Source organism: Dromaius novaehollandiae, chromosome W (genome assembly GCF_036370855.1).
Source record: "Dromaius novaehollandiae isolate bDroNov1 chromosome W, bDroNov1.hap1, whole genome shotgun sequence".
NCBI classification, from domain to species: Eukaryota; Metazoa; Chordata; class Aves; order Casuariiformes; family Dromaiidae; genus Dromaius; species Dromaius novaehollandiae.
Window position 1 is genome coordinate 56,122,641 of NC_088130.1, and position 25,418 is coordinate 56,148,058.

A 25,418-nucleotide genomic window follows, 5' to 3' on the forward strand; every position below is an offset into this window, starting at 1 on the left:
TACTGAGCTTCTGTATGACAGAAACTCACTGAGAAACAATTGTGAGACAGGCCAAGGAGCATTTCCCAAATGCTATTAGGGAGCATTGGAAAAAATAGAAATAAGTCTACTTCCATTCCCTAACCCCCAGCATCAAGAACTATGTAGTGCAGAACAAGCAAAGTATGGGTTACCTGGAAAATATTGAAAGGGACAGATAACACTGTCACCACCTGCAGAATGAAATGAAAGCTGGTGTCCCACTGGTTTATATTATATGCTAGGCCATGTACAGCCTTAAAAGTGAAGAGTCATCATTTTGGAATTGCACTTGCAGATGGTATTCTTTGGTGGTTGTGATTAGAAGTTGATGAGGGGTGAACAAAATTGCAGTGGTGAGGAGGTTTCCCCATAATGCCAAAGGAACAATTGGGGAAGAGAGCCAGGAGGCCTGAGTCACACAAACCGGGGGAAAATGTAATTTAATGGTGGCTTTTAAAGCAAGTTGGAGCAAATGAGAATGGAGCTATTGCTAAAGCAGGACGCTATTGCTAAAAGTCATTTGTTAGGGTGCAAAGAGGTGGGAGAAACAGAGCAGGTATTCAAAGGAGAGGAGGTCCAGTCACTGCCTGTCCATTTTCAGATCATAAATGTGAGGATATCATTCAGACTTGCTTTGCTGAGCCCGGAACTGTGAGGAGATCGATATGATGCATTTCAGGGTGAATGTTCTCATCCTTGTTTTCAGGCCACACTGAGCTTTTGAAACGGGGAGTATGATGTGGAGAGAGTTCAAAGCACAGCTAGAATACAGCAAGAATGCCCAAAGGAAGAAATTAAATCTGTGCTACTGCATGAGAGGTTTATGCAGATTATAATTAAAACAATTTACGTATACGTGTGCACGCACACACACACATGCACACACAAACACACATGTATGTATATATAGATATATGCACACTTTGTTTTTTGCCTCTAAGGCTCTGGTCTTGGCTGTTATCAGACCACCTTTCCTGCTTTTGATTTGGAAATGGCTGGGACTAGTGGAACTATCCTAGGTGACAGATGTAGTTTAGATTTGATAGGGCTGATGGAAAGATGTTATATATGACCCATCTGCTTAGTTCAGAAAGCAGTTAATGACATACTTTACCTGCAGATGTATGGTGATCTGAACAAAGTTACTTCTTTAAATCAGTCTTAGTTGTGACTTGTGAGGTGGTTTTACAGGACCTACCTGTTTTCCAGGCTTTTGAGAAGTGAGAGGATGGAAATGTTATGCTAGTGGAAGAGGAGAGTTTCACGTGAGAACAGGGCAAGTCATGACTGATGCCACTTTAACCTGCTTTATGGTGTTAGATTTGCCTCTGCAAGCAAATCATTCTGTAAGCCATGTGTCAGTAAACCCATCACTCGTTACTGTGTTTTCAGTCTAGATTGCTGACTATTGCTAGAAATTGTCTTATTCAAAAATTAAGTTGTTGTTCCCCCTGCTTTACTTCATAGAATATCTGGTAAAAACGTTTCCTGTGAAGTAAATGAAATGAACAGAGAGCGTGTCTGTGGCTTCCCAGTGCTGCCTGATCAAAAAACCTACATTTTCACATTAGGCGTCTCCAATCCTATTGGGCAAACGGAGTCCTCACTTTTGGTTGATTTAACTCAGAGAGGTAAGACTTAAGAATTACAAAGGCAGAAAGATACACTTACTGCATGCTAACCATTTGTTTGAGGTCAAAAGATCTGTAACATGCTATACTTACTCTTATTTTGCTTTGTCGTCACCAGTGTTTTGTGCTGTTCAGTAATTTGAACTTAAGAAAAGAAAGCTTAGGACATGACTTGCGGCGAAACACAGGTCTGCATGGAGATGCTAGGTCTCCACAGCCATGCTGCCAGATTGGATACAGTGCTGTGGGGATAAATGCTACTGTGATCTAATGATTAGCCAATGGCTGTTTACATGTTACTTCATATTCCAGTAAGCATCAATCATTAAAATTTAAGTGTAACTTTATGAACTGTGAGTGACCCCATATTTCAGTGTCTGCTCATAGGGCAAGATCTTACAAGTTTACTTTTGCAGGATTTGGAGCCTAAAAAAGCACTACTAAAAGGTAATAGCAGTGCTATTGCAGCCATGATCCTCTGCTCTCATGGTCTGTTCAAGGAAGTAATATCTTTTATTAGACCCCCAGTATAAATGAGGAAAGGGAGAAGATGACTACCCTTCTGGTACATATTCCCTTCTTCCCCTGCCCTTCTGTGTCAGCCTCCACAGACAAACACAGCTGTGGATTCAGGGGTTCCTAATGGTTTCAGTATTTAGTCATTCTCTCTGAAACACTGGATTTTTCTTCAAGAAACTGCATTTTTTGTCCATTTCCTAATTACAACTGAGATTAGAACTATCAGGGTCAATAGACAGGTCCTAGAGAAGCATAATTTTTTTCTGTTAATTATAGAGTGGGCTGTTTTACACCCAGTAGGTATGACTGCTCTTTCCTATTTGATTCCTTTCCTTTGTTTCCCTCACTGTACAGTTAATTCCCAACAAAGAGCATGCCTTTCCTTAAAGGTAACTGGGCCAATTCTAGCAGTTGAGTTTTTTGCTCTAATAGCTACAATCAGTATTAAAACATTGCATAAAGAGAGTTTTGGGGAGGAAGAGGTTGTTCAGGAGTCCTGCCCTTCTGAGTCTGCAGATAGTAAGTCCTAAGTTAAAAAGTTCATGGTGAACAAGATTGGGTTAGTTTCATGTATCACTGGGGTCCTCTGAAATTGCTCGTGTTCCAGGTAATTGCACCTTTTTTATAAAATCAGTAGGAGGTGGAATGTTTTTGTGAGTCGCCAACTTCTTATCACACATGCTGTTATGCCAGTTAACACTCAGCCTTGAGCAAATCTGTTTGTGTTTGATAACTGAAAAGTGCGTCAGGAAGGAAGCTGCTTGCAGGTGCCTTCATAGTACCAGCTGTCCTAGTTGCTAATCGGATAATTTATTTGTCTTTCTTATTCGCTTGGCTCTTTTTAAAATCAGATTTTTCAGAGCTAACTTTTTTTTCTTAGAACTGAGGGGGTTTTCTTTTCTTTAATTTTTAAGTTCATCCAAAAACTCCAGAAAAGTTAACTGTTTCTGGGAACAGTTCTACAAATGTCCATCTGCGTTGGTATATAAATGGCAGCTTTACTGAGATCCGGCTTCTGTGTCAAATTGAAATTAGCAGCGGTCACTCTGAGCAAAAACTGGTAAGTATTGCTTTTAATGGAATTTGTTTTGCTCAAATGTTGATCTTTTTCACTGAACTAATAACACTTAACATTCTTTTAATAGCTTCATTCTGATCATCTTACTAAATGATTAATGCAGTAATGACTAGAAGTCCATCTACTAATATCAAGAAGAGTTGTAATCTATTGTTGCCTGCTTTGTTTTGTTTGGTTGGTTTTAAACAATTCAGAGGAAAGCCAATTTAGCAACCATATTATTTGGTGCATTGAGAAGGTGCATGGTGTTTTATACTGACCCTTTAGGTAACAGTTCTTATGCTTTGTCCTTCATGATACAAGCTGTACTAACACATACTAGTTCCCATGATGTGCTGCTGCTCTGCATGCTTCCACGGTGGTAGTTTCTCATTGCCTCTTGCAATCTGTAGTTGATTTCTTTTTTTCCCTCAGAGAACATTGCAGCTGCTCGCTGTGAGCAGTTGACATGCATGTGGCTGTAAGGCGGAGCTGCTAAACCTGCTCGTGTGTCAGTGGTGTAGAGACAGGATAGGGAAGGATTCTCCCACTGGACGTATGAGTAGGCAATCCCGATGAAGACTTCGGCATCTGGAGAGAAGACAGTATTTCTGGGTGGAGTTCAGGTTTCCAGCATGCGGGCTTCTAGCTGCCTCGGTGCTCTGCGTCACTGACTGGAGCTGCATATTTACTCTGCTGACTGTCAAAGGAGCTTAGGGTACTAATTTAGACACCAGCATCAGATGCTGAGTGTAGGTGGTGGGAATATATCCTCTTCTTCCTTATTGCCCAACTTAGTGCGTGGGCGATCCGTTTCACTGGGGAAGCCCGATGGCAGAACTGCACGTTCAGCTGGCCCAGGGTCTGCCCCCAGGCTCTGTGATGGCACGCTCAGGTGGTGTATCTCTGACCAGCTCAGCGAGGCTCACGCTGCAGTACCCACTCTCAGGGCACAGAACATAGCCCGAATTTGTAATTTGAATGCATTGACCTTAGGGGTTGCTTTTTAGAACGCTTGTTTCTCGGTTTGATCTTAACAAGTGTTCTGTTACTCACTTACTGTTAGCTGCCTACCAGGAAAAGCCTGGAATAACATCAGTCCAGCCACAGAAGTGATGCAGCTGAGACTGAAGGTGATCATTAGATATATTGTCCCTAAAATAATAGGGCGGTAGTTAATGCATGCTCTATACAGAGTGGTTTTTAAAATGCTATCAGAGCACTTACAGAGTGTGTTAGGTCTTACATTTTCTCTGTAATCAAATATGTAAAGTTAGTACTCAGATATTAGTTACTGCAAAGAAAATCATAGCTATCTCGGGAATTAACAGGAGAAGGAATTGGCTTTTAGATGTAAAGAACGGCTCTGACAGATGAGCTGTGTTGGATTTTGGTGTGGTAGTTTGAGATGTTATCATCCACAGTTTGCATTTGTCTGCTCCCAGCAGTTACTGCTCCTGGAGCAATCAGTAGCGAGAGCGAACACCGACGAGTCATCGGCCCCCAGCTCAGTTAACTTAAATTGCCAGCAAAGGTGGGATTGCATGGCTCTGCCTAGCCTGAGTCGCACAGGATGAAGTTTGAGGCACATACGTGCTTGTGAACTCTGCTACTGGTTCAGTAGTCTGGGGCGGTGGGAGATGGTGAGGTCTCACACTGCCACAGCGATTCGCTTCACTGCACCTATATCAGAGCCCTCCATCCTTACAGATGCTTTTGAAACATAGCACATAACTTTATAAAAGCTTTTGCAGCATTATATTGTCCCTGGTTGCTTAAAAAAAAAAAAAAAAAAAAAAAAAAAACCTCCTAGAGTTCTCTGTGATAAAGAAGTTGCTGTGAAGTAGTTATGGGTTTTTAGATGGCATTTGGGGGATGTTTTCCGAAGCTTTTCCATCCATGTGAGAGACTTTTGGCTCTTTGGTATTTTTCAAGTTGTTATTTGGCTTCAGAAATGTGCAATTAGTTGCAGCTTAAAGTTGCTTGGAGTCCAGTTCTTGGCAGCTGTGATGCACGTGTGTTATAATTAGATACAATAAAAAATATTCCCAAGGCTTAGAGTTTCTTTAGTAGTCATGAAACTGAAATACTCCCTAGACTTGCACCATTTTAAGAATAACAAGAGTGACTACTGCCGTAAAGCAGACGTGAATAGAGATCACTTGGGTAAGACTTACATACTGTCCTTCGAGAGAAACAGGACTACTAAGAAGACTATGGTAAGTATCTTGCTCAGACGGACCGTCTTCAGTGTGTTTCCATGCACATATTTTAGGAAAAATGTCACCTTTTTAGGTGTTGACTTTCAGCATAGTCTAGGAGAAAAAAAATCACGTCAAATTTTATAAATTTTTAACAGCACAACGTCTCCATGCCTGGTGGAAAATTCTCGACTTACACAGCTCAGCTGAGTGCACTGCACCCCTATACCAAATACCAGTTCAGGGTGCGCTGTTCAGCTGCTGAGCACTTCTGGAGATGGAGTGATTGGAGCAGGGTAGAGGAACACACAACGCTGGAAGCCCGTAAGTCTATTCAGTTCTTTGATGATAAAATGTTAAACTTGTGAAGCCATATATTTTAAAAGTTACAGGAAGGGAAGCTAACTTTTTGATTGACAGATATTAAATTGTCTCTTATGCAGCTCAGGAAAAAAAAAAAATCTCTTTTTTTCTTAGCTCCTGCAAAAGGACCAGATGTCTGGAGAGAGAGAAGTCCTTCTGGAAGAAGTCTAAAAATCTTTTGGAAGGTAGACAGGAAACTTAAAGTTTTAAAACATTATGTAATCTAACTCTATGAAAATAATATTCTTACACGCTTATAAATGTGTGAAGTGCATAGTCAGTAAATAAGATTACTTTTCTTAACTCTTTTTAGAATCATTCCTTAAGACAAATATTTTTCCCAAAATGGGAATATTATGGAATTTTTATATTTAAAAAGAAGTATTATTTGAAAACTTTGATTTGAGAAGAATTTCACATGAAGAATTAAATTTTTAATGTGTCCTAGGTAAAAAATAAAACCTTAGGAACTTAGATATTAATTCCCAAAATCACACTCGAGTAGCTGTCTTTTTTGCCTAGTAGTCCTATGTGTTAGATTCATATAATCCTATGTCTTCCTCTGTTTTTTCCATTTTGTTTTTAATGCACTCTTTGACTGCTTTATAGCCATTGTCCCTTTCTGAAGCCAATGGAAAAATAGTGTCTCATGAAGTGTCATGCTACCTGCTAGATACACCGCTGGAGTATAAAGAAGTCACTGAACCCTCAAACAGTACTGAGATAAAGCTTGGAAAAAACGATTGTGTAATTAGTGTTGTAGCCAAAAATCACGCAGGCTCGTCTCCTCCTTCGAAGATAACGAGCGTGGAACTGCCAAGCGGTGAGTGCTCACAGCAGAGGTCTAAGCCCCGTCCCAGCTTGGGGAATATCTGGGCAAACTTGTTTATTGAAAAATAAGATGATGCATGCTTTGTTTGCTTTGGCTTGGAGGGTTTATCCCACCCAAATCTACCTGCGCTGCTTTGCTTTCGGTGCAGTGTCTCACCAAGTAATTGTGCTCTCCATGGCTGATAGTGTGCAGTGTCTGCAGCTATGTTGCACTTTTCTGGAGACTTCCTGGGAATAACAAGGATGAAACTATGTCATTGACACTGATTGATCTCTTGACATTTAGGGAGCTCGATTTGTTTCTGTGCGTTCTTGTTGAGATGCTGAAATGTGGTATATGCTGAAGAGAATCAGAATAAGGTTGCGAGGGCATGTTGTGTGCCTTTTTAAGTGGGGAATTGTCAGTTCAGTGATTCTGAGCTCTCTATAGTATTTATATTACGTAAATATTATTTGGGCTATTGGAAAAGCATTTGCCTCCTTGTGCTAGAAGCTGGGGTTTGAAAAGAAAGTGGACTTCAGCTTTCCGGTTAAAACACTGTCACTCTTGCTGTGGGCTTCTGTGAAGTGATGTAGCTGAGACAGATGATGATTTTCATGAAAATGCTTTTACAGATCGAGTGAAAAGGGAACTAGATTCTGGAAGTGGTGGAGGTCTCTCTAATACGGGTTTGTGGTGTGGGACAGATGATGGCCGCTGGAGCTTTGCAAGTTATTTACAGCTTTCACTTGGAAAGAGCTCTTGGAAGTCTGAGGTTCCCTTTGGTATTACCCAACTTGAACTCATAGAAGATTTGCTCCCAAGTTGGTATAGGAATTATCTGAGTCACTGACTGCAGTCATGAAACGTGACTCATTCACTGAACTGCATGACATTTCTACCCAAACAGTCTTTTCTGGCTGCTTCCTGTGTACGGTCTGTGAGTACTTCTGATGTCCGTAAGAGCAATGGCTCTGAAGCTCACGATCTGCTAATGAGGTTTTGTGAAAACTGAAAACACAAACAGAGGATACTCTGCCTTAATTCATCTGTCACTGTCTCTGAAAAGTGCTCTGCAGAGAGTCAGGGGCATATAATCTGGCTGTCACAGGCTCCACTGCTGCAGTATGTAATACCGGAGTGCTGATAGTTATTTATAGCTGCAATCTAAAGTAGTAGAAATACATCAAAAAGGGCAGAATACTGCTCATTACTGTCCTGGGTGAAGCTCCTGTCTTCTGGCTCAGGAGATAATATTTAGCGTGGTGTACTTAAGCATTTTTAGAGAGTATGTGCTCACTGTCCATAGGAAGTCTTTCCTGTAAATAGGAAAACTAAAGCAGCTTAATTAGAAGTATGATCTCTTCCAGCATCATAGAAATGTGGTTTCACTGGATGTGTAATAGTTTTAGGGGGGGAAAGTATTGAAGTACTTCTGGAGTTTGGCTTGTCTTTGTTTAACCATATGTGTCTTTCTTGCCATGAGCAAACTAGAAAAGGATTAAAAACTTCAGTGTATATATAAAAAATGTTTAGAATTATGCAGTCCTTCAACTTTCACAGCATGTCTGTGAGAGTAAAGTTTTCACAGCTCTGCTTCTTAAAAACTGCCCTTTCCCTTCAGCCTCCCGTGGTTTAGGGCTTTAATGACATGAAATAATTGACTCAATAGGGGAGCATAAATGAGAACATTGAAAAAAGAAAAACTGAAACCCTGAGACTGTTTTTGGAGATCTGTCCTGGGGCTCACAGCTGCTGTAGTGGCCTTTGGAAGACATCCATGAGCTCTGCAGGACCCCTCCTGACGGACAGCCGTAGAGGGAAACTGCTGGAATGAGATGTCATTCCCCAATCTCATGAGTTCAAGGGCAGCTAAATCTTTAATAACCAGAAATTAAAAAATGAACTGAAGGCAAAGCAGAGGGTTTTTTTTATTTTTTTTTATTTTTTACCCTTGGTGTTCTGGAGTCTCCACAGAGTTCGCTGGGGACTTGTCTTTTGCTGTTGATTCTCCGTGAAAAATTGTTGTCTGTGGTAGGGCGAGAGACACTTTGAAAGAAATACAAAGCAAACTCTTAGGTGGAATGACAGGAGGAATTTGTAGCTGGAGGCTCCTGCCAAACTGGTGTCAAGTCAGATTTGAACCTGACATCTGCTATAAATGCTTACCTTGAAAATGTGCTTTCTTAGGCAGTCCTGAGCTGCGGCACTTCTCGTCATCCTACTCCAGCCTGGCTGTGGGATTTGCTGCAGGCTACGTCTGATTTCCAGCGCTTCGGAAAGCACAGCCGAATGCACTGCCTCGAATTTCACAGCCCCGGGAGCGCGCTCCTCGCTCTTAGAAATGACTGCAGCTCGCAAAGCCTGTGCGCTGTGGCTGGAAGGCTTTCTCGTAGCGCAGATAAGTGTCTGCTCTCTGACAGGTTTTTGTGTCGTCTTTGTTGTAGACGATGTCAGAACGGAGCGGGCCGTTGCGCTGGGGACCGGAATTTATATTTCCTGGAATTCTTACCCCAACGTGACCTGCGGCTACATCGTAAAATGGTGTCATTCATCCGGGTCTGAGCCCTGTAGTGTGGACTGGCAGAAATTTCCTTCAAATACAACAGAGGCAGTGATAAAATCTGGTAAGTCAGAAATGAGAGGTTTTGTGAGTCTTTCTGATTCAGAGGTTGAACAGCAAGTGGAATGAGAACATTACCAACACTACAGATCAAAGGTTATTGTGTTCCTGTGCGGTTGTGTGTATAAATGAACCTCTTCTTGGTGTTGTGTTTATTTTGATTTCTTATGCTGCTCTGCCAAATCCAAATATTCAGTCTTGATTTAACTGTTATCATCCTATTTCATTAACTATTTTGAAATTACCAACTACACCTAAAACTTCCTCATTCAGCCCTAAACTTCCTAAAACTTCCTAATGCATAATGGTTAATCTAGAGTTTTGAATTTTATTCAGATGCTAAACATAAACTGTGCTGCTTGGGACGGAGGGGAGACTTATCTGTTGTTTTTACATGAGGCAGATATTTTTAAGTGTGACCTCCATGTGTTGGCTTGCTGTCAGCAATTGAAATTTCCTGGAACAGGGCACATTCCAGGTCTCTAGATGCTGGTGGGCAGATCAGGGAAATGAAACTCAGCTGTGGTGGGACTAGTAGGAACAGAAGAGGAAAGAGAGGACTCAAGAAAGATGTAGGATTTTTCTCCGTTCCCTAAAAAGGGTATTTATTTGCTTTTTAGAAGAGTTTAGTATGTGAAGTCTCCATCAGAGAAAACAACTTGGAGCTGGGTACATGGCGGGGGCGGGGGGGGGGATTTTGACAGGAGGCAATATGTGGTTCTTAATATAATTACAACACCTTGTCCATGCTGGTTTTGTTTGCATTGGCTGTAGCTTGCTTTTTTTAAGCAGACAATACTGTGTTTGTCCTAGGATGCACTGGTCTACTTCTGAGCTCTTTGCTGGGATGTTTCTTGCAGCAGATTGTGGCAGCTACCAGACTGCTAGGGCTGGGCTTAAACTAGTGAATTCAACTCTGTGCTTAATCCTGCAAAGAAGATCTTTCAGGCTGGAGCTGAGCTCTTGCGAAAACACACTTGACTGCTCTAGTGGGTCACAGTGGCATCCTGTTTAGGGGGAAAAAAAAGGGCAGGGGACCGATTTGAAAATATTGTACACCTTTGACTTGAGGAAATCGCAGAAAGTGGTAAATTATTTGTCAGCTCCAATACCAAACACCTAGGCCTCCATCAAAGACACAGAAAAGGGAAGTTTGATGAATATCCATTTTATATGGTTGGAATTCAGACCTGGATTTCGTTGTTGAAGTGCTCCAGTATCACTTTTGAGAGTTCTCTGAATTACGTTTGCGCTGTGTCTGTAGTAAGCCTGTGTATTTTAAAGATGCATTTGTACTTCTGAGTAAGCAGGATCTATGTAGGTGCCGTGGGAGGCAACAAAAGGGATTGTTTCTGTAACTTCACAGTTTGTGTTTCCTTGTGGAAAAGAGCAATTTAATGCAATTCCAGTAGACTGTTTTCTCTTCTATTTGTTTAGGACTGAAATTGCTCTGAGAGCTAGATTTTTGGTTTTTTACTGCCTCTAAACTGTGTCTCATGGCATAGCTTTTATAGGAATTATAAATAGGGATGATATTGATACCTACCACTGTGGTCTAAGACTTTCTGATTTTTTTAATGTGTACTTATGTGTGTGCATCATCTGAAAGCTAAAATCCTAAGCAAATCTTCTTAACAGTGATTTTCTCTTGCAGCACTGTTTAGACCTGGCGTGCGATACAACTTTTCACTATATGGCTGCAAATCCAGTGGATATCAGTTACTGAAGAACATAACTGGGTATATGAAAGAGCTGCGTAAGTGTACTTTATCATTCAGAATCATTACAAAGTGAATTTAAACTGTGCCTATTTTTAGTTCAATGTTAGCAGAAGAAGAGTAAGAACAGAATCCCCTTATAGCACCATTGACTTCTGCAATTTCTTCATATACATCTGCAATATAGTTCTCTTCTTAGATCCAGTAAGCTTTAAATTTCTGTACCACACCTTTTCTTTTTTTTCAGTGCTCTTGCTTCAAATACAAAGTGCTGTGCTATTGACTTGAAAATGCTTTTATGGATTGCCCTGCTTTTTCTTAAGAACAGATGTGGCTGTTCAGTTTGGAAGTTATAAACGTGTGGGGCGTGCTTGCTTTCTCTCCCCCCCACGCACATGTACACAAACACAGAGACGCACATGCTTTGCATCCCCGTCACCGCCCCTGCTGAACCGCCAGCCTGGTTTGTGCGTAATCTCAGATGTCGATAGTAGCACGTTTGCAGTTCAAACCGTGCACCGGGTGGTTATATGAAAGCAGCCCCTTTCAGTTCTCGGCACACGCTATCCCTGTGTCCCCCAGCTTGCTTGGTGGTGTAGGGTGTCGCAGAAGCTCGCTCTGAAAATAACGATGTTGCAGAGTTGGAGGCACAGGCATAATTTGAACTGCAGGGATGGGATCACTTCCCCAGGAAAGGAAGGAACTTGTCTTGATCTGTCAAGTCAAAGTAGACTTCTGAGCACGTGTGGTACTGCTCAGCAAATCTAAGATATGTCCACAATGTTGCTGATTAAATGCACTTCTTAGACCATTTCACTTGCAAATTTAATGCGTTTTTGCTGGAATACTTTGCTTGGAAAACTAAGCTGATCGCATAATCTGAGCCCGTGGAAATATCCTTGTGTATTTGATTGTTAGGACTGACAATGAGATTAGGGCAATTTTACCAAAAACTTAACTTTTAGCCATTTGCATCTCTTTAAAAATCTTGAACAGTCTCTTGGAAGGTTTCTCATATGGGTTCTTAAAAGAATTAGAAGGTTTAAAGATAAAAGAATAAAGAATTGGGGGGGGGGGATCCATTGAATACTGAAAAGAAGCTTATTAGGAATTGGGAAATGTATTCACTTTGCTGGAGAGCAGAGATTTATTCTAAAACTTCATATTTGCCTTGGACGGATAGCCATCAAGACAAAATAGATGCATTCTTAAACATGAGTCAGGTTTGGTAGATAGTCACAGATCGGTGACCAACATCAGTCGACGTCCTGTTATGTGACCGTACACAATGTCTGCTGTGATACTTTCAGTGGGGTCCAGAGATAGGAATGAGGATTTGCAATGCCAGCAAAGACTAATTCTTTTAAGCTGAGCTAGATTTCCTTGATAGGAATGAGAACTTTGTTTAATTTGAATACAAGTAGTGTAGTCACAGAGTTAAGGCCTTAAAAAAATAAACACTTCAGTTTGCATGCTCTGAATGTTTATGCAAACTTTCTGGGTTTGTTGCAGGAACGGGGGTATATCACACATGTGTCTGCAAAAAGGCTGTTTAAGGAAATGTTTTTCATTCAGCTTCTAGTGGTAGATAGTACTGCAGTAATTACTGATAAGGAGACAGACATACTGATCACTTTGTAGGATCACCTACTCAGTTTTTTTACATGTCCTCTAGAGTGAGAGAAGAGTATTCAGGAAAAAGCCGAACATACTAGCTCCAAAATAAAATTGATGCAAGACTCATATGGATTCAGCATGTAATGATAGTGTGGTTTCTTACTTTCTCCTTTATAATTCTCCCTACAGCTCCAAAACGTGCACCAAACTTTACCGTAGAAGAAACATCTTCAGATTCAATATTGGTAAAATGGGAAGACATTCCTATTGAGGATTGTCAGGGGTTTCTAGAGGGATATCGGCTTTCCTTTGCAAAAGGTGAAAAAGATGCTTTAAAGCCTAGGCTTTCAGAATCAGGTAAGTGAAATCTGTAGATTGCCACTTCCCTGTTCAAGTCTTTTTTTATTCCCCAGTAGTTTAATTTCACTTTGGGGGGAAAAAAAAAGAAAAAAAAAGAAAAAAAAGAAAAAAAAAAAGAAAAAAAAAGGATGTTTTAATTATAGTTCGGTTGCATTACTCAGTGACAGAATTGGCCCCTGATATGTGACAAAGGCATTTGGAAGATCAGCTCTTTGTGTTGGTAGCACAGTTATTCTTTAATATAAGGCAAAAGTCGGAGAAAGCGCTGACTCGCCAAGGCCATAAAGCTGTGCAGTGACTAAGTGACAGTGTGACACACTGCCCTGTGTTCAGACTCACCGGCTAGATGATGGGTAGGAAGTTACGTGTCTGTATTTCATGGAGTATATTCCTCCAGTACCCATCCCGTAAGGACACGTCTGTAGAGAACTGAAGCCCAGCTCATTAACGTAATAGGAGAAACCTGAGTGTAAAAAACAGTCTGCGGCAGCAACATGCACACTATATTGTTTGCTGCTGCGCGGCTAAGCAGCATTCCTGGGATTCTCTGTTTCTTTCCTTTCCAAAGACTGTTTTGCAGGCTTAATATGCTGATTTTAAGAAATTCTTGCTTATGCCGAGGCTGTTTCTGAGAATCCCTTCTTACAATGTATTCTCTTCTTACTTCTTACAAACAAACAGGGAATCCAGAACTTAAAGTTAAGAATATCACTGACTTAACAAAGAAGTCTTTGAGAATACTTGATCTTCAAGGCAAAACAAGCTACCAGCTGGATCTACAAGCCTACACTGCTGGTGGGATGAGCCCTCCAAATAGCCTCTACGTGGTGACAAAGGAGGATTGTAAGTTGAATATCCCTGTTTATTAATATTCTTTAGCACAGGGGCTGTACAATATATATAAAGATGAGATTATTTTGTCTGGTCCCTTCAAGTAGTTTGGGCCTATAGCCTACTTTTTATTTTAATTTATTTAGCTGTTTATTTTTAAATATAAAAATTGCTGTGAAAAAACATTCCTGTTATAGCTACTGTATAGTTCATGGTAATGAATGCAAGAAAAATAACTCTCAAACTACTCCTAGACATGGTGGAGTCTTAGCCTTTTTGAAGCAGCTAGTTATTTTTGTCAATTTTCCCATGATGAATATCTGCTAATAAATGGTGGGAAGAAAGGCATTATGGAAATATTTACCAGTTTCAGAATTATAAACAGATGCCTCTCTGCTTTGATTTCAGCTTTATCAATCCCGTGACAGAAGCAAACCCAGAAAGACAGTTACAGAAAGAGATCAGCTTTGGGGGATGAGAAATTTTTAAAAAGTATTTCATGTAGAGGGAAGAATAAGCATCGGGGTGCAACGAATATATTTAAAAAAATCAAACCTGAGGCACTTAACATCAGTGGAGCCAGACAGTGGGAACGTATCAGAGTAAACTCTGGGGATTAGAAGCATTGTAAACCAGATAAAAGGCAGTGCAGTTTGTGCAATGAGTTGTTGCCCTGTAAGAGCTGTTACCAGAGATTTTGCCAGCTCAGGTAACCTGGAAGTGTAATTCTAGCGCTTACTGAGAACAGAACTTACGTGGCAATCATTCTTGTGTTGCATATGGAGCTCTTCTCAATTAAGCAATCGGAGAGAAATATCTGTCGATTTCTGCAGTTATCCCTGAATCAGCTCTTTTACAGATGGACTTTTCCCCTTCCTGCAAAGGGGAAGTATATGGTATAGGTCACTGTAGACCACTGTTAGATGAGTTTCTGGTCTCTGGTCTGTGGGAGTGATACAAAAGCCATAAAGCTTGCTGGTAATTTGAGATATGTCTTTACTGTTTTTTCTTTTCCCCTCTCCAGCTGTGGGATTAATCATTGCAATCCTCATCCCAGTGGCAGTGGTTGTTCTGCTTGGAGTAGCGGCCAGCATCTTTTGCTACAGAAAGAGGGAATGGTAAATGCCTGCATTCACTTCCAATCTTCTCCTGGATGTGTTTGCTTCAGAGCTAGAGTGTTCTATTATTTAAGTTACTCTTTGTTTTCTCCGACTACCCAAAGACGTCAGTGGGGTTTACAGGCCTGTTTTTTAAGAGCAGGTGGCAAAAACACATTGTAGAAGGTGAGAAAGGAATTGAGTTGGAGAGAAGTTGGAAAGAACTTGCACTTAGTTAGGAATGCAAAAAGGGTTGCGGCAGCCTGTCTCCCAGTGAGCACCGTTTATAAATAGTCCCTAAATGTAAATAAGCTGGTGATGTATTATAATTTGTGACCCGTCCACAAAGACTCAGGTGGACATTTGATCTTCAACTTCTCGTAAATATGGCATTTCAAGTTCCCAAGTTAAAAATAAAAAGAAAATGTTTGCTTTCTTTCCATTAAATACTCAGTGAAATGTGAAAATGTAACACACTAAAGCTTTGTGCCAGATGTCTTGAGTGTTCTGAATTAAAGGGAAATGTCCTGATTCCTTTATTGTATTGTCAATCTGTTTCGAGGCCTGGTAACTTTTAAAAGTTCTTTCTTTCTTCTTTAAAGGATTAAAGAAACATTTTATCCTGAGATCCCAAATCCTGAGAACAGCAAGGCACTGCAGTTTCAGAAGAACATCTGCGAAGTAAGCCTCTTTTTAAACTTGGTATTTTAAACTTCTAAAAGGCATTGTAAGAGTCTTTTGCAAACTTTGAGTCTTCTGCTGCAGTTGTAAGTTAACTCCGTGGCAGGGGGGGACAGGGCAAGTTACTGAGTTACTTTTGTCAGGCCATATCTGGAGCTATCATGTCGTTAACGTAGTTACTTGAAAAGTTTGAACAAGGAAAGCACTGCTGCACTTCTGTCCTCCCATGGTAATAGCACATCTCAGTAGACGGGATAAGTCCAGCTTACTCCCATATAGTCATCATCTTCCTCACAGTGTTAGGAGCAGTGGAAAGTGGGGAGAAGTGTGTGTGCCATGTCCCCAACCTTCTGACGCACTTAATAGCTGGAACTAAGTGTAACATTTAAATAACTTTCTGGAATGGCTTATACAAAGTGAAGATTCGATGAAGCAGTTCTGAAACACTTACTACAAAACCTGGAGTCTCTTTAAGTTAGCTGGAATACTTTTATGTTAACAGGAATGTGTGAATATTCATGAGGTTGAAAACGAGAATTAAATCACTTTTTCGTGTTGTACCAGTGGCAGTGGAATGAAGGCAAGCTGCAAGCCAGCATACTATTTTAATTCAGGCAAGCTGTTGCTTTCAGGATTTCCTGGTCTTTTTGCTTAGTCTTTCTCCTTTCTCCTTTTTCTCACTTCAGGGGAATAAGACACTTAAAACACTGGAAATGAACCCTTGCACCCCCAATAGTGTTGAAGTGGTGGAAACACAGTCTGCAGCTCCCAAGATAGAAGACACAGAGATGATGTCCCCAGCTGCAGACACCACTGTGCCCGAGGATGGCTGCGACTCAGAAAATGAGAATCACGTGGTTGTGTCATACTGCCCCCCTATCATTGAAGAGGAGATCTCAAATGCCCCTATGGATGAACCTGTGGGGTCATCTCAGGTGGTTTACATTGACATCCAATCAATGTATCAGCCTCAAATTAAAGCAGAGGAGGAGTCAGAAATAGACTTAGTGACTACAGCAGGCTACAAGCCACAAATGCAGCTGCCTATCAGTGCTCTGAAAATAGAGTCTCGCTTAGCTACAGAGGAAGAATCAGATAAAACTGCAGGTTACAGGCCTCAAGCAAACACAAATGCCTGGAACATGGACACTCCAGACTCACCCGGATCAGTTGAAAGCAACAATGAAAATGCATCTTTTGGTAGCCCGTGCTCCATTAATTCCCGACAGTTTTTGATCCCCCCAAAGGATGATGAAGACTCTCCCAAACCCACTAACACAGGGTGGTCCTTTACACACTTTTTTCAGAACAAACCAAACGATTAACAGTGAGTTCTCATTGCACCTGAAGCTGCCTTCTAAATAAGCTCTTATTCCTGATGTTGTAAGGAAAGGAGGAAGATAAGTGCAAAAGGCATGAATAACTCTTGGAGACTGTCAGCAGAGGTTCAAGTGAGCTGAATGTTACCATGTTTAAGTTAGTGAAAGTGTTAATGTTCCATTTTAATAGAGGCTAAAAGGCCAAAGTTATAGCCAGTTAGTTATTATTCTAGTAAAATATATTGGATGTAAGGGGTATTGAGTTTAGATCTCCTGATAATCATAGTCAAAGAACTCTGCCTACCTTCACATAGTGTTCCAAGATTAATATGGTCTCATACAACTTATAACTTAGAAAGATTGCTTTGCTTTGTTGTAGTTGTTCTCAACTGTGCATACTCAAAAGATGTAGCCCAAACAGGTTTATGAATGGAAGGTTTAATTTATCACAGACCTCAGCCTAACGCATAGAAACAGCATGGTTGGAAACTCTTGAGATCTTTCACCTACTCATAAACTAAAAACAGATCAAAGTGCTATTTTTTTCTCCCGTATGGAAGAGTATCATCACTGTTTAACACTTCTTAAGCAATGGCCATTCATATGTGTTGCTTTTTAACTAGACACTAGTTTCTGTACCTACTGTACAATGTTTATTCAATGTTTGACTCAGGGGTACAAGCTTGGAAAAAAAGTGTAACACTGATTTAAACCTCAGTGAGAACTGCGTCAAGTTGAAAACTTTTTTTTAATCCTTAAAATGCTCTATATTTTTTCTATCCTTTGGTTAAGGAGTAAATATTTCCTAATGTATTGCACTAATGCATTTTGTATTTTTATAGCTTCAGCTCCAGATCTCTTGTCTCCAAGTGGTACAATATTCCATTCTCCCACAGTGTTCATCAGTCTTTGGTTGTACTACACACCAATGTCAGCCATGGGGAAATCTACATTTACTAACGTTAGCTGACGAAACAGTTTAGCACCAGAAATTAGGGATAGTAATATTAGCTCCTTGAGAACAAATTGCTCCTTGGATTATCTTTACTGTATTAGCTTTGCCACCTGCTGCCTGGCTGTTCTCCACAGTATCTACCCAGCGGGGCCCTCTCAACAAATCCCCCCTGGGAGTGCTAGGTGGGATTTTTCTGCTGGCAGGGAGAAACCCAATGAGGTTTTGGTGTTGCTAATTCTACCTCTCCTTTACCAGACATGTAATGCAAAGATAGCTTAGATGATGTAAATCTGTGTGCTTAAAGAAATGTTCAGAACAATCGTCTTTGAAAACTTTTGTTTTCACATGTGCACCTCCAGGCAGCTCTGATTGATTGTAACATTTCACTGTGTAAACTTCAGACTCTGGCGCACACATACAAGTTTCACTAGCTTGCACCAGAAAGTGCTTTCTAATTTACCTGTTCCTTACTGTAAAACACAGTTGTGAGAGGTTGTACGTTAAGGCACTTGATCAAAGAGGGTCTCTATAAAGTCCTCAGTGAATCTTTTTTTTTAGATTTTGATTTCTGTAACTAGTTTGTGGCTTTTTGAATTATAAGGTGAAGGAATGGATAAGATCCTGAGACAGATAGGGAGGCTGAATTTGCTAAGCTATTAGTTCTAAAGAAGTGAGAACAGACCAGGAAGATGGCTAGCTTGGTAGACATTTGGTCCACAAAACCACATGATCTGGCTGTCAAAATAAAACCAAGCATTGAGCTAAACTCAATCACAGCAGTAGATGGTGAAATTTCAGATATTGGAATGTCTGTGCCATCTCCACAGAAAGAAAGAATAGGGAGATTTCAAAACTGATGAAAAGTCAAATAAGTAAATAGCATCCAAATCCTCATCAGTAGTAACTGCCCGTGTGCACCTTCTGGAAGTGTGAAAGCAATAAAAATAGATCTGTCTACAGACCTGACAGAATACAAGGTCTGTCTGAAAAAACAGAAAGTGCGGATAAGATTCAGTATTCAAGGATGAATTTTGGAATTAAGAGAGATGCAAGTGAAAAGGCAGACAGACAGTGAGAAGAGCTGGCATCCATCAGTTACAAGACATCACTGCAGGAGAAGGTTTCATGCCTAATTATTACTGCCTGTTATTCAGAACACTAGATTAATACATAAAAGGAGGTAGTTCTGCTCCTGTGCGCTTGGTGGCTGGGAGGTGGCTAAATCCAAATAGGAAAGACCTGTTCCTTCGCTTCCAAAGCTCACAACACCTCACCGAGAGCAGATTTCTTTTCAGTACTGCAAAGCTGCCTTAATGTGTTTAGTACCTAAGGTGAATTTTAGGCTGTGCTGCCATATGCTTTTAATTAAAAGCAGATGATGTCAAGGAGACACTGCATGGGTTGTGTGTGGGGTGGGGGGAGTTGTTTGTGTGTACGGTTTTCTTTTTCTTATGGAGCAGTTTTTCAGTACAGAGGAGCAATCACTGTTGTATGATGATCCAAATGACAAAAAACCCCTTTGTGTTGGAACAGCTGATCTTGAGGAATAACTATGCTTTCTTATGGCTGTGTATAGCAAGAAGCAAAATCAAACTGAAGTTTGAGCGTACTAGCAGGTTTTTTTAGCTCATCAGACTGGAAGCCAGGGCAACTGCAGAGCATGTACAGAGTGCGCAAAGAGTAGCCTGACACCCATGCAATGTTTCCGCAGAGGATCACTTAACCTGAGCACACGTTGCTTGTATTTTTCCTCTGTGCTGCCTTTCCTTTTCAGCAAAGGCAACAGCATTTTAAATTGGTAGATTTCTTAGTGATAAGCTGGAGAAAAGTTCCCCAAATATAGGGTCTGTCACAGTGTTATCAAAGCGCTCCCATCTAATTATCCATCACTTTTTTTTCCTTCGATTATCTATTTTAATTGAATTATTTCAAGGATGTAGAACACAAGAGTCCTTTTAATAGTAATGGCTTACCACACCCATAATGTTTTATCGGTAACACTAGAGCGGGGCAAATAGAGGAGAGGCACCGGCTCGTGCAGCATGTGCAGCACTCAGTGGTTGTGAACCAGCAGGCAGTTTTCATCTGAGCAGCTGAAAGTTCAGTCACTTCAGCTCTGTGGTTTCCTTGGAGCCTGTTCAGTGCTCCAGGTGAGGACTCATTCAAATGCCTATCTTAAATCTTCAGCAGTGAGTCCAAATATGAGCTGGATAGTGGCACTGAGAAGCAACTTCTCTTCCATACCAAATTTACTTTCAAAGCATGGTGCTGTTTAGCTTCCAAATGTATAGATAACAATTATAAGACTAAAGCTTTGGGCTTCAAAGGGGATCAGACTCCTTGAACTGATGCCTTCAGAGTTCCTGGTGAGCCTCTTCCATCAAGTCAGATAGAGGCAGAATTCCTCCCCCTCGTTTCTGAAAAATATCTTAATAACTAGAAGTACTACATTTCCTAACCATCACTTTTTTGAAAGCGCTTAGTTCTGTATTAAATATTTTTTGTTGTTTTAGTTCTTTTGTCTTTTTGTTTTTTTCTAAAGAGTGGGAAGTTCTGATTTAAAAACAAAAAATAAAAAAACAACTTCTAGAAGGGATACAGACAGAATGGATTGTGTCCAAAACCACCATTACTGTTAACTCAGTGTTTGATCAGTGTTCAGAGAAGTAGGATGTCAGGGTCAAGCAATTACTTTCTGAAGCAAATCATCGATGCTGCTGCTTTTTATTTTTGAGCCATGACTGTCATATGTGATGACTGGGTTTGGTTTTTGTAATGGGTTTTTATACTGTTCACTTTATGCACAGAACATGGGTCACATTTGATGTAACAGCGGGCACTCTCCTGTTTGGTGTGTTCATTATTTTTGTTGTACTGACTGACAGGTGGGGGGATCTGGGATCTTGGGTTGTGTGTTAAATACTGGGGTTGTAGATATGAATATGATATACCTCACAGAACTACTAGCTAATATATCGTCAAAAAGAGTAAGCTAATGTTGCAGGCAGGCAGTTAATTATCTCCCCTGCTATGTGATGGCTGCATATGCAGACTTAGGACCTAATGACTGACATTTCCTGTGGTAGCTGTCTTTATTATTTGTAGCTGCTACTTTCATAGGTGAACCATGTCCAAAGGGAACCAGTAGCTGTGTTGTCCATCAAGGCACAATTGGCAAATGCAGCATGTTTCTTCATCTTTGCTTTATGTGGGGGACCAGAGCTTTCCTTTGCTGGGAATGTGAAAGCAGGGAATTCCTGCTGGACTAGAGTTTTAGGCTGCTCTGAAGAGGCACCTCCAAGCCTGTGTGTATGTATCTGTAAGTTCAACTGGGTGGAGTTGGAGCTTAGGGCTGTGGGGTTCCCTGTGATGTTGTCCTTCTCCATGACACTCAGTTGAATGTGAAAATTGCTTATTGAAAATAGTAGCAAAAATGAAGACAATTGGATGCATTGGAGGGATAAGGTGTTTGGAGATCACTGTTAAAAGGAAATGACAAATTGTGTGCTCTATTTTTAGAGTTTATTTCATTGTAAATAGAATATTTGTACCTATAAGTAGATGGAAACATAGTAAAAGAATTTGAAATACTTAGAAAAAATGTGAGTAATATTTGATGAATCAGATTGCTAACAAGGCTCTGTGTACCATAAATTTGTCAAGAGCTTCCCATGTAAATAGCATCCTCTGTTCCACCACAGACTTTGATGGAGTCCTCAGTTCAAATGGCATTAATATTTTTAACACTAAGAAAGGTCCTAACTCCTTATGCAAATATGTGCTTACATCCATATGTGCCTAGGTGTGTATTGCAGAAGTTGTTGGCTTGCAGTTCTCAGAGCATTTTTTTTCAGATCCCTGTACTTGAGTGTATGTATGCCTTGAGGTGCAGTTTCATCTTGAGGAAAAGGCTGTCGTCTGCACTCCTCCCAACGTGTTACATCGAGGTTCATGCTGTTGTGCATTTAATGGTGACCTGTGTGATTAATGTTAGAGATGCCTTTGGCAGTTCTGATGGTTTTTTGTTGGCTTTTTTCTTTGACTTCTCCATAGCAAAGATGGAAACACAATCCCAGACCCCAGAATGCCAGACACAGATTCAGAAATGTTGGAGTATTTAAAAGACTCATTTCCTCATGCTTAGGCCAGTCATAAATTTTTAAATATCTTCCTAAAAGCTGGAAAACAGTTTCTTCCATAACAATTTTATTTCCCTCCACCCCCATTTATGTAACTCTGGATTTCCCCCAGTGTTTCTAAGATAGCCAGTGTTTGTTTCCTTTTTGCATGTTATGCAAACAAACCTCAGATGATATTGGCAGGGTTTTCTGTGACTTTACACGTTGTCAGAGGGTGCATAACAATCCTTTTCCTCCACAAAAATGTCTGTTAATTTCTTTCACTTTTACAACAAAAAAAAGTCTGCAGAGGACTTCCAGATTGCAGAGGACCGGCTCTGCTTGCCAGGAGAGGGGAGCTGGTGTGACGGCTGGGTGCTGCGTGGGAGCACGGGGTTAATCTCGCTCCCCTTCCTGCAGCGAGCCAGGCAGAGCCGCTGCGGGAAGCGAGCTGGCGCCGGCTTCGAGCACCTCCGCACCAGCTCGGGCAGGGCCAGGCTGCAGCCCTGCTCACCCGAGGGAAACGGGGTGGATGTCGTCCTTCGTGGACCGCCCAGGCCACTTGGGGGTGGCCCCCATCCATGCCTCAGCTGTGTGGTGGCATCCTTACTGTGTTCATGGGTTACCCAGCAGTCGCTCTAGGTAGGTTTTTGGAAGGTCCCAAATCTGCACTTAATTATTGTTGCATGAAAGCAGGCTCTAATGGAAATACTGGCAAGACTTACACCAACACGCTGACTGGCCCGAGTTTCAGTGCCTTTGCAACTCAGTTGGTCTTACGTGGTGCAAAATGTAGGACCCAGAGAGTGAAGCCTGCCCAGAAAGTAAAAGGAAGTGAAATGTTCTTTCTTTGATAATTTGGGCTAAGGAAAAACTGAAAAAACAAACAGCTCAAATGGGGCAAAGTGAAATAGAAACTGATAAGGTCTCATGCTTTTAAGCAGTAAGACGATAAAAAAAGAATTTTAGAAGTTCACCTTGATGTGTTATCCTTAATGTGATTTAAGAGTGACTTAGGTTGAACAACATTTCATGCTTCGTAGTGTGTCAGAAAAGCTTATAAAGCAGGGAATAGCAAAAAAAGAAGATAACCGACCCTTGTCTGAAATCCCCTCCCAAACATAACTTTAATTTGATCTTTGATCCCATTGTGGTGCACAAAGCAGTGGAGCTGATGGAGTCATACAGGTCACCTGGAAAAACTACATTGTACTGAAATGCTGTAACTTGTAAAATATATACTGTGAACAGGTTCAATTTTTTTTTAGCTTTCACTTTTTATACCATATTTTTTACAGCGTAAATGATTTGTTTAGAGATGTTTCTATGTTCTGTTTTTACAAAAATTTTAATGGACTTTTGTTCAATACTAGTGAAAGTATTGTTTGCCAGTTTGCAATGGTCATCTATAGAAGTTAGTTCTGAGAATAAAAAATAAATCAAACTGACAAAATAGTCATCCTAACACACTAAATCTAATCAGTCATTTATCATACTTATGTTGCTGAACAGTACTGAAGTTGTCCAGCTTCCAAATCTGTTGTTGAAAAAGACGTTTCTTTCACGATTTAAGCAAAATGATCACAAGGCACTTTAATGAGGTAGTAGCATACCAAGTAAAATACTGATTCAACAAAATGTATCAGCAAGCAAATTTATTAGCTAAGCAATTAGACAAATGCATGCTTGAAAAAGGAAGAGTGGAGTCATGTTGGGGAAATAGTATTCCAGTATGGCAAGTGACATGTAAAACTAAACTAACACTAAGATACCAACTTTGCATACTTTTTAAACCTAGTTTGCTTGGCTGTTGTAACTCCTGATGTATCGCTTTTGTGTGTCTAAAAAATACGCATGTATTTAACAGTTTTGCCATAGTATTACTATGGAATTTAATAAATATATTTTCTTACACTCTTACATGTTTGGACATTCCTTGCTTGCATGTTTATTTTTAAGTAAGAGTTAAGTTTTGCTCATGCTCCAGTATAAACTCAGTTATTTTAACTTTGCGCCAGAGTAAATAACCACAGAATCTGGCATGCGCAGCCTTGGCTTCTTGGTCTGCAGAACTAGTGGTAACTCGGATAATCTCTGAACAGCTGCTCCTTAGCACATCCTTTCCTGGTGGATACGTGATTCATTGGAGCCCATCTGGTCGAAGAAGGCCAGTTGTACCTGGATCCTGTTGAGTGTGGTGCTGTGGTTTTGCAATGTGGGTTCCCTGCAGCCTTGGGCTGAAGCTCTCTGAGATGAGCAGGGGGAGGTTTGCTGTTAGATGGCTACTTTTCAACAGCATCTAAGAGCTGTGCCGTCAGAAGCACGAGGTGGATCTCTCACCCCTCTCCAGACAGGTGCTGTCTCTTTGCTCTCTTGCAGGAAGCTCAGGTGTGGCAAATAGCTCAGCTGCTGTTTCTTATCAGGTATATGGTGTGCTTGCTGATTACATAATACTTAGCCTCACTTCTGTGAAGATTTACCCTGAGGCTACTTTTTTTTTTTCCTAACCCAGTGCAAAAACTGGTTGCTGCTGATATCCTACCGTGCTTCATTTCCAAAACATGGCTGATAGAGATGAGGTACCTTAAGCCAGTGGTGAGCTGGCACCTTTAATTTTGAATGTGTTTCATAATCCAGCCTCATTTTATGAGGTACTGGGGAACTATCAATACAGGCATTTTTACAAAGTGATTAAGAACAATCACAGAGCTGGGAGGAGTCTGGGTTTCAGGTAGTGTTATATCCTTTCAAAGAAAGTAAGTTGTGCTATAAAAATAGTGCGAGTTTGAAGGCAGGATGGTGAAAGATCATTTGGAACAACCCAGTTTTCCACGATGAGGATGAGGGTGGTGAGAGGCAGTTAGCCAGAAGGCATCTTTATATTCTGCTTAACTATATTTTCTCTCCATTATCAATGCTATTTGCATCTAACACGTCACTGACTGTAGCATTAGGATCTAGCATTTATTACTGCAAAGAGTTATTTTCAACATGTAAATAAAGGATATAGAATCCCTATGTAGGAGGCATTAGTGCTTAGAAACCTTTCTTTTGGTAAGAAACTGAGAAGTTCAAATGAAAACAGCCTAAATACGGTGATTTCAGTCTTGAATTCTGCTTTGTTGACATCAAGATTAAAAGCCATAGTGTGAAAAAAAGGAAGCAAGAGAAATTGTAAAGGCACTTTTGCATCTCTGGTGTCTTCCTAAGAAAATTGATGAAAATTCCAAGATGTCCACAAAAAGCAACCATGTAAGCCACCACTGTTGCCCCTACAAAATATGTAAGAAGGCTGGAAAGCCATTCCTTTGTGAATCAGCCTGCATTTTGGGTGTCCGCGATCCACGGTCCCATTTCTCCCACCCTTCTCCTTACGTCAGGCTCTGTGGCCTTCTGCCCTACGCAGCGATTTGGGGCAGTTCTCTTTCATAATTCTGATGGCTCATGGGAACACAGAGGGCTGGAAAACATGACCTGCGAGGAAGGCGTTGAAAGA

The 25,418-nt window shown here is 40.8% G+C and overlaps 1 protein-coding gene across 5 annotated transcripts in view; it reads left to right on the top strand.

Moving 5' to 3' along the window:
• LOC112983582 (leukemia inhibitory factor receptor-like) overlaps positions 1–23,842 on the top strand; it is a 143,085-nt gene extending 119,243 nt beyond the window's left edge. For all 5 annotated transcript variants that reach the window (XM_026100793.2, XM_064500395.1, XM_064500397.1 and 2 more), the window contains 12 exons: positions 1,489–1,652; positions 3,086–3,231; positions 5,588–5,753; positions 5,907–5,977; positions 6,402–6,615; positions 9,051–9,230; positions 10,881–10,982; positions 12,751–12,918; positions 13,603–13,764; positions 14,777–14,870; positions 15,452–15,530; positions 16,217–23,842. In XM_026100793.2, coding sequence (XP_025956578.2) covers positions 1,489–1,652; positions 3,086–3,231; positions 5,588–5,753; positions 5,907–5,977; positions 6,402–6,615; positions 9,051–9,230; positions 10,881–10,982; positions 12,751–12,918; positions 13,603–13,764; positions 14,777–14,870; positions 15,452–15,530; positions 16,217–16,855 — 2,185 coding nt within the window. In that variant the 3' untranslated portion in view covers positions 16,856–23,842. The remainder of the gene's footprint in view (positions 1–1,488; positions 1,653–3,085; positions 3,232–5,587; positions 5,754–5,906; positions 5,978–6,401; positions 6,616–9,050; positions 9,231–10,880; positions 10,983–12,750; positions 12,919–13,602; positions 13,765–14,776; positions 14,871–15,451; positions 15,531–16,216) is intronic.
• The last annotated feature ends 1,576 nt before the right edge of the window (positions 23,843–25,418 follow it).